Source organism: Gekko japonicus, unplaced genomic scaffold (assembly GCF_001447785.1).
Source record: "Gekko japonicus isolate JY-2015 unplaced genomic scaffold, Gekko_japonicus_V1.1 scaffold1097, whole genome shotgun sequence".
Taxonomy (NCBI): Eukaryota; Metazoa; Chordata; class Lepidosauria; order Squamata; family Gekkonidae; genus Gekko; species Gekko japonicus.
Window position 1 is genome coordinate 4,472 of NW_015162513.1, and position 9,636 is coordinate 14,107.

General features: G+C 44.7%; 1 protein-coding gene across 1 annotated transcript in view; it reads right to left on the reverse strand.

Moving 5' to 3' along the window:
- Nucleotides 1–399: 399 nt before the first annotated feature.
- Nucleotides 400–9,636, reverse strand: part of LOC107106089 (coagulation factor XIII B chain-like) — a 25,415-nt gene continuing 16,178 nt past the window's right edge. The window contains 5 exon segments of the mRNA XM_015406178.1: nucleotides 400–427; nucleotides 2,734–2,938; nucleotides 5,948–6,130; nucleotides 7,650–7,841; nucleotides 8,812–8,993. Coding sequence (XP_015261664.1) covers nucleotides 400–427; nucleotides 2,734–2,938; nucleotides 5,948–6,130; nucleotides 7,650–7,841; nucleotides 8,812–8,993 — 790 coding nt within the window.

Here is a 9,636-nt window from a genome sequence, read left to right on the forward strand (position 1 = left end):
TTCATATGAGAAATTTCTGGATGATAAATTCCCTACTAAATCCTCCTCTTGCCTCCGCGTGAAGGATAAGTGAAAAAACATTCCTTGGCTCTCCTTTTTGTACCCCTATTTAAATAAGAGCTATTGGAATTGTTCACTTCTCCAGAAGTAGTTGCAGAATCTTCACCTTCAGTAGTATCTAATTCTGAAACATTTTATAAAGAACTGGGCCATAAAACTTTATTTTTCCCTAGGGATCCTATGAAGCACCATTTATAAACTTTGGTCATTTTTTTTAGCTGGAATAAAATATTCCGTGGCTAGACTGCAGAAGCACAGTCCCAATGTGGGGCTGCACTGAAGACAGAAGATTAAAGTGTATGTTCTCCTTTGTTCCATTTTATCCTTACAAGGTATAAGTTACAGGACATAGTAGCCAAGCGTCCATCTGAATCCAACACAAAAGCAGGAGTTAAAAAGTGAAAAAACATTCCTTGGCTCTCCTTTTTGTACCCCTATTTAAATAAGAGCTATTGGAATTGTTCACTTCTCCAGAAGTAGTTGCAGAATCTTCACCTTCAGTAGTATCTAATTCTGAAACATTTTATAAAGAAATGGGCCATAAAACTTTATTTTTCCCTAGGGATCCTATGAAACACCATTTATAAACTTTGGTAGTTTTTTTAGCTGGAATAAAATATTCCATGGCTAGACTACAGAAGCACAGTCCCAATGTGGGGCTGCACTGAAGACAGAAGATTAAAGTGTATGTCCTCCTTTGTTCCATTTTATCCTTACAAGAACCCCTATGCCATAGGTTAGGCTAAGAGAGAGAGAGAGACTGACCCAGGGCCATCCAGTGGGCTTTGTGTAGGAATGACTATGAAAGCTAATTAGATCTGATTTCACAATCAAAACAGCATCTTCTTTCCCTCAGTCTAGGAGTGCCAACCTCTAGGTGGGGGCTTGAGACCTACTGGAATACAATTAATCTCTAGACTATAGTGATCAGTTCCCCTGAAGAAAATCGCTGCTTTGAAGAGCAGATTCTATGGTATTATATCTTGTTGAGGTCCCATCCCTCCCCAAACCCCTTTCTTCCAAGTCTCCACCCCCAAATCTCCAAGAATTTCTCAACCCAGAGTTGACAACCCTACCTTAGACTGATTTTCAAATTAAATCCCAGCTTCTAAATACTTGGATTAGGTTCCACCCCTGTTTGTAATGGACAATAATGAACAATAATACTGTTTAAAAAGTAAAAGGAGGACAATGGGAGACAGATAAGTATCACAGGTAACTTGAGGTGAAAAAAATACATAGGCTATCTTACAGTGTTAAAATCCTTTATTTCAATGTCACACAGATTGCAGAGGCAAATGGTCTTGTGGCAAAAACACACACATCTTAGACAAGCTTCCATCTCGCAGCATAAGTCCATCTTTCCCATGAGTCACCCACGCATAACGTCTTCACATATCTTTTAACTGAAAAGCAAAATACACTGAATGTGACTGTAACACAAACAGCCATAGCTCATACTTCCAAAATCTAAGTTGATGTGCAGTTCAAACACTGAATCATCTGGTCCAATATCACTTAATACAGTCTTGGATTGGGGGGGGGGGGAGTTGTAGCTGAAAGTAAAAGGTCCCTGAGAATGCTGGCACTTCAAGGAGGTTTGTATCCCAGCCTTCCCCAACATAATAATGTTGAAAGTGTCCCCACATCAAAATCTCTCTTTGCCTGCCAACATGTTAAACTCCTCCCTGCCCATGTGCATCTGTGATGGGCCACATCCTGCCCAATGCCTGCATCACCTCATTATCCCCACAGTACCTATGGGAAGGGAGGAGTAGCAAGTAATTGTTGCAGAATTAGGGCTGGATTGAGTCTCAGTCCTCTGTTATAACTCTGAAAAACCTCTGATAACACCAATAACACTTTAATATCTATAGTAATAAGCATATATAGTTGAAGTTTTGGCTCTGTTCTGCTCCCAGGAAGCTTCAGGCCGCTGCTATGTGCTGTACATGGCCATCACTGGACATGACTTTGACTCACGTGACTTGCACCTCCTAGAAATGTTTATACTTTACAGCAGTCAGAAGCCACTATCCAATACTAAATAGACAAAAGTATCAGAAACTAGCTTCCTTGATTCTGTGAGTCACCCTGGCTTAACCCAGCTTTCTTTGATTTTCCTGACCCGAGATAGAAAGGACTGACTTTGTTGTATGCATCAGATGTATGTCAAATGCTCGTCACAGACTTGACCGACAGTTATAGTAGCTTCCATGGGCGAAAAAGAGTACTTAATGTCTGATTTTAGTCTTGTTCCTGGTTGTTCTGATCAACCAACCAGCAGTTATGGGTCTTGGCAGAATAACCAAGGATATCCTTTATAGAATTAAAAGTGCACTATTTATGTATTGGAATTGTGTTGCAATATTCTATGTTGAATACTGAAATGTTACAAAATTGTTTTCTGACTTAAAAGTGTGTAATAAAATTAGTTTTGGTTAAGAACTCTCTCTCTCTCTCTCTCTCAATGCAATTGGGAAATCAGCTTCTCTCCCTCCCAAAATTGAACACAGTGGGAATGAGGGTACATGAAAAGGTTCCTGCACCCTTCATTTCCCTATCAGTAATGCACTCTCAGTGCATGCTAGAATGCCCTAGCATACAGGAATGATGCATTTATAAAGTATACAGAGTACTTGTCATTACTTAACAGGTGACTTCATAGTTTACCTGCTCCTCACAATGCATACTGGATACGACAGCTGTCCGTTCCAACACTTTACTCTGAAATCGGATGGTAAATTTGATGGACTAAAATAGCCAGGTTTGCAGATAAACTGAATGAATTCTCCATGGAGAATTGGTCGAAAGTCATAACTCCATACCAGACCCAAATTCTTTTCTTCCATCTCATTCTTTGATAAGATACATGGCTCTTTAGAAAAATCAAATGAAATATTAAGCTGTTTTAGTAGGATATTAACATGAGTATGAGACTTTTGCTGACACGATATGCTTGTAGTATTTTCTACAACAAAGTACACTAGAGCTTGCCAACCCTGGCCCTTTCTGCACTGACAGCTTGCTCTGGAGAATCCGAGGAGTCAAGCCTTAAGGGTTGACTTCACAGTTGCACGCGTTCCCTCTGCACCGGTTCCCCCCCTCCCCCCCCCTTTATTTTTGTATTATGGATACATTCTGCATCTACAAGCAAAACCCACATTTTTTTTTAGCTAACTGGCTGCCAACCCCTCCCTCCTTCCGTGTTTTCTGCAAAAAGAAAGGGAAGGGAGGGGGGAAATCTAGGCCCACACATGCAAGACTGACACATTTGGGAGCAGGGAATCCCCAAGTCCTTTATATCTACTTCCTTCTTATGCTCTCTTTGGCTTTTTTAAAGTTTGCCTGAGTGGAAGGATACATCCTCTTTTGTCTTTGGAGAAGGAGGGAAAAGAAAAGAAAACAGAACAGGGAGAGAGAGAGAGAGAGAGAGAGAGAGAGAGAGAGGCATAAATGGGGGAGGGCAGTGGGCAACACTTAAATACCCACAGAAACAATTCTACTCTAGAAAGGATTAGCGATTTGAAAGTGGATGAAAACAAAGAATCACAGCAAAAGGAGTTTTGGTAGCTGTGAGGCAACACTGTGCTGGAAGCGATCTGAATACAGATTCCTGTAAAACAAATGCAGAAATAAGAGAAAGCCCCAACACAAAGTGGAAGTGAAAGCAGGAAGGAATGCAGAACGGAAGAATAGGATGTGCTCAGAAACCGAGGCAAAATATGAGTGCAGAAAGGGCCCCTGTAAATGTTTTTACTGAAGGCATCTGTACATTCATCAGATAAACACAAAAACTGGAATTAAAGTACATCGTATGATAAGAATCTTTTGTTATTTGTAAAAGATTCAATTGAAGTAATACTTTATCAACAAACAAAGCATTTATTCTCTGGCAGGCTATCCAAGTCAATCATGTCCTCTACATTAAAAGGCAATAATAATGGTAACCACATACTATTTTCATCTGTACATAGCCCAGCTTCTAGGTTTTTATTACAAACAAACTGAACCCAGAGCAAAGTCATGCAAGTGAAGGGTGGAGTTATCTAGATAAGAGATAAGTAAGCTCTCAGAGGTTCTTGTTAAGTTCTCCAGGATAGAGTAAAGAAGTTGTCACTTGGAACACTGTTACAGGAGACTGTCCAAGACACAAAAGTCATTGGAGCAGGGTGCTGCTTTAGCCACCTACTCAATGATGTAGCAGAGTGCACTAATTTATTCTCTGTCCCAATTAATTCTCTGTTCTTGTTTACTAGCCTTTAAGAGAAAATCATCTGAGAGAAAAGCCTTCCATCTCCTCATGCAGGATACGCATCCTATCCTATTATATAAAAGGGTAGTGGTCTGGCAACGTTCTATGCTTGGCAAAATCAGTTCGCTGCCTGATCTGTCACTCAGAGTGACTACCTAGGCACTGGCTGCATTGCCTGAGTCCTGCCCACAGAAACAGCAGGTGCAAAAACTCACCTCAGAAGACAATTTCATCTCAGGAGAGAGGACGGAGACTTTGGCCCTCTCGCTTCCCAGTGACTCTGGCCCTGCTACTTTGCACTGCCGCTGCTCCTGGCCCGGCCTGCACTGAGGCCGCTGCCTACTGCCACTCCACGCTGCTGCCTGTCCCGTCACCCCCCGAGCCCTGAAGACTCCCCAAGGTAAGTAGGCAGCCGAGCTGTGAGCAGTCTGGCTGGGCCGCAGGGGCCTTGAACGGGGGGTGGGGGAGCCAAGGCTGGCCTGGCTACACTGCAGAGGGCTTGAATGGGGTAGTGGTCGCAGGGGCTGGGCCACAGGGGGCTTGAACGGTTGGGGTGGAAGAGCCAAGGCTGGCCTGGTTGAGCCACAGGGGGCTTGAACGGGTGGGGTGGAAGAGCCAAGGCTGGCCTGGTTGAGCCACAGGGGGCTTGAACGGGTGGGGTGGAAGAGCCAAGGCTGGCCTGGTTGAGCCACAGGGGGCTTGAACGGGTGGGGTGGAAGAGCCAAGGCTGGCCTGGTTGAGCCACAGGGGGCTTGAACGGGTGGGGTGGAAGAGCCAAGGCTGGCCTGGTTGAGCCACAGGGGGCTTGAACGGGTGGGGTGGAAGAGCCAAGGCTGGCCTGGTTGAGCCACAGGGGGCTTGAACGGGTGGGGTGGAAGAGCCAAGGCTGGCCTGGCTGCACCGCAGAGGGCTTGAATGGGGTAGTGGTCGCAGGGGCTGGGCCACAGGGGGCTTAAACAAGGGGGGGAGCCCCGGGCGACCTGGCTGGGCCGCAGGGGCCTTGAACGGGGGGGAGCCCCAGGGGGCCTGGCTGTGTGTGTGAGACTTTACTTCCACTTCTGTACCTTTCTATGCATTCATTACACATCACATCTTTCTATAGACTGCTTCTACAACGAGCTTTACTGCTAGTGAACACATATAGCTGTCTTATACTGAATCAGACCATGTCTACTTAGGCTGGCAGCAGCTCTCCAGGAACTCAGCTAGAGGTCTTCCTGATCACCTATGACCTGGTCCTTTTAACTTGAGAAGCCACAGATTGAACTTAGAACCTTCTACATGCCAGGAAGACGCTCTACCACTGAATCATAGTCACATCCATGGTAGTCCTACACATACACACAGATGGACATTTTTTGTGCATGTGTGTAAAGTGCCATAAAGTTACAGCTGACATGACAATCCCATGGGGTTTTCAAGGCAAAAGACAAAGAGAAGTGGCTTGCCTGCTTCTTCATAGCAACCCTTAACTTCCTTTGTGGCCTCACATCCAAGTACCAATAAGAACCAATCCCATGTAGCCTTTGAGATCTGATGAGATCTGGCCAGCCATGGACATTCAGGTCAAGGTTATGGAGATTTTACAATACTTTTATTGTAAACACCTATTCATGTTTCATTTATTTGTACCTATGCAAACTGGTGGGGTAGTCCACTGGCCATTTAAACAGGACACTGTCATAAAGCCTTGCAAAACATGGTATTCATGGCAACTGTATGTTATTGTTAAGTGATAAGCAGAGTCCGTTGTCAATGATTCCACAGCAACTCCATTCTCTACAACTGGCGGGGACCCACAGTTTTCATTAGGGTCTGTAAAAGAAGAAAAGTGAATAAAAATTAAGACATTGGAGAAATTAATCTGATTCATAGACTACACAGGAGGCTGGTAGCACCTTAAAAAGTAACAATGTTTATTTCAGCATGAACTTTTGCGAGTCAGAGTGCCCTGTCTCCGATGCATAGAAATGTCCATTCATAAGGCTGAGCTGAATACTCAGAAGAAGGGGTAGGGGAGAGATTAAAAAGGGAGAAATTAGCTCACACAGAATAGGCGTCAGCCACTTTCAGCCATCAACCGCATAATCAAATGAGCATCAAATCTAATGGAGAAACACCAAAGAAGAAGATGACAGCAAACTTAGTGACGGACTCTGTGTCTTCCGACAAGGACTCTGCTTCAGTAAAGGGGGCAGCTGCCCCTAAACAAGAATACCAATTGAGGATTAGAAAAGATAAAGCAAAGTGAAGGCTGAAGAACTCTGAATGGTGCCTTAAAGCATTTGTTATACATGATGCTCTTGGGGTTGTTTTTAAACAGTTAAAAAAATGGTTAAAAAGATAAACAATTTAGCTTAATCGACTATGTTCAAGGTAATATTAGCATTCTAGACTAACACTTATATAAGCTGATGTAATGATCTGCGGTGGCTCAAGTGGTTAAGACACTGAACTGCAGGCTGTGGAAGGTCAGTAGTTCAGCAGTTCAAGACCCGAGTGTGCCACATGACGGAGTGAGCTCCCGTCTCTAGTTCCAGCTCCTGCCAACCTAGCAGTTTGAAAGCAAGAAAATGCAAGTAGATAAATAGGTACCACTTCAGTGGGAAGGTAACAGCGTTCCGTGCGCCTTGGTGTTTAGTCATGCCGGCCACATGACCACGGAAACATCTTCAGACAGTGCTGGCTCTTCGGCTTTGAAACGGAGATGAGCACCGCAACCCTAGAGTTGGATTTGACTGGCTTTCGAGCAAGGGAACCTTTACCTTTACCTTTTTAATGATCTCCTATTCTTGAGGTTTTAGTTATTAGTGGTTTTCTCTACTTTCTCCCTAGATGTAGATGTCCCCTCCCTATTTTTTCGTTGTAGTTTGTCGTCTATAGAAAATGCAATAAAAAATCCCCTCTGGGGGGCCTAAAAAAAGAGAATATTAATGTGCAGATTTCTATTGGGCTCCGACCACTTGCCCTCAACTGAAAACCCTTCACAATGTGCGCCCCAACCTACCAAGGAAGCATCAGTAGTATGGGTGATTTGGGAAACCGAAACCTCAAATGGGACCACAACGAAAAGATTGGTATCCACTGTCCACCAAGTAAGTGACTTCACAATGGCTCTCGGGATGGAGAAGCATTGCCCAGGTGGATGCCAGCAAGGGTCAGAGTTTCTAAGAAACCACAATTGGATACTCCTCACGTGTAATCTGGCAAAAAAAAAAGACTGTTGTGGTAGAATCCATAAGGCCCAGTAATGACATCACCCAGTAAGCGCCGTATAGCCCTGATTGCCACCTCTTCTGTATGAAGGCATGTGCCATAGCCTTCATAGACTTACCCCTATCCAAGGGTAAAAAGGCTCTCTCTTGAAAGTAATCTAAGGACACGCCAGTGAAGGGAACGTGGCTGGAAGGTTCTAGCTGGAACTTGTCCAAATTGATCACTAGGCCCAAACTGGCACAGGTGGCGAGAATTATACCCAAATGTGCCTTAAGGCATTCCCGTGAATGGGCTACAACTAGGCAATCATCTAAAAAGTGAAGATGGTGCAACCCCTAGTCCTCAAATGAGATACAACCACCACCAAGTATTTGGTGAAGACCCTAGGGGCAGTGGTGAGGCCAAAAAGGTAGAGCTGCATACTGGAAAAATCTCTGAACCTTGCCTAAAGCAAATTTCCTGTGTGAGGGGTGAATGGAAATATAAAAGTAAGCATTCTTAAGTCCCAAAACAGCAAACCAGGAGTTGGGGGTGAGGAGCTCTATTATAGATGAAAGAGAAACCATTCTAAATTTTGAAACTTTCAAAAACTTATTTTGTTTTCTTAAATCCAGGATCAGCCACCAGCCACCAGGGAACCCTCTCAACTGCCCCCTTCTGCAGGAGCACATTGAGCTGAACTCTGAGCTCTGGGTATGGGTTATCTAATGCCACTACTGCAGGGAGATATGGGGGAAGATATAAAAACTCCAGGAATCACAAACTATTGAAAGAACCCAGCACCGGAACAAATATAACACCATGCCTCATAAAAATGGGCCGAACTATCCCCAAACATGGGAACCGAACAGCTAGTCAGAACTTTTGTGCTTGCTGACTCTGCTCTCTAGGAGGAAGCTGCAGACCTGCAGATCTGGGCCTCAGGGTATTCTTCCTCCTTTGGAAGAAGGGTAGCTGGTACTGAAGCTGAGTGTACTGGTATGGCAGTTGCTGTTGCTGATGCCTCTGGCTTTTATAGAAAGGCATCACAAAACTGTGCTATCTTGGGGTGAAGTGTTGCCTCTAGCTAGAAGGTGCTGAAAAGACACTAAGTGACTTTGCGGTTTGCCGATTTGTCTTGATAGCAGGGAGGAATTTGTCCATCACCTGGGAAAACAGGCTAGATCCCTCAAAAAGGAGGTCCTCAACTCTACAGTGTATCTTTAAAGGAAGAGTGGTTATGCATAACAAGAAGTGTCTTCTCAGGACAATAGCCGAAGCCATGGCTTTTGCAGCCATACCTGCTGCATGCCCTCCTGCATTTGTCTCCTGTTTGGAAAGTCTAATGGCCTCAAATTGGATCCATTTAGCTGAGGACTTTGGCTTTTTGGGGAGAGTTTCCAAGTGCTGCAACAAAATTCTCCCACAGGAAGAGTTGGTAGCCACCCATAATGGTATGCGATAGTCCCTACTTCCTCCAGATCTACATTGGGTGGAGCGAATGGAGAGCATGCTTCCAAATACGCAGGATCCCCTGAGTCATGATCGAACCCCGGTGGTGGTGGAGGTGCAAACTGGGCGGTGCTGCAGGTGGTCCTCAGGCCATTGTTGCAGATATATCAGAGATATATCATATGAAGGTCATTGGGTCCGATTGTTGCCATGACAGAGGCATGGGCAGTTCAGCTCTAGCCTGATGCCTTGCAAGGTATGTTACGGCATTCCTCCTCAGATCCAGACAAGGAACCAGATGGGGAACCGAAGTGAGGCAATAGAGTACAGAGAGGCACCAAAATCACATCCTGCTCCTCTGGGGGCCATCTTGATGGTGGGTGCCTATACTGTTTGGCTGAACCGTCCTTCTCGTTATGTCTCATTTTCTTTTGTTTTTTAATAGGTGGTTCCAATGGAGATAGGGACCAATGATGCCTTGACTCCAATGCAGGGGTGACTGATGAGGCTTTGTCAACCAGGCATGGAGTTTGTTTAGGTATCAGTACTATTTTAACCAAGTGAATGGAGGGTGGTCTGGATTGAGACTCTGAGCCAGAACTGAAGAGGTAGCCTGGATCAAAGGAGGTGGCTTTGAAGGTTCTGGTACTAGAACCAACTTAGACTCGAGGACC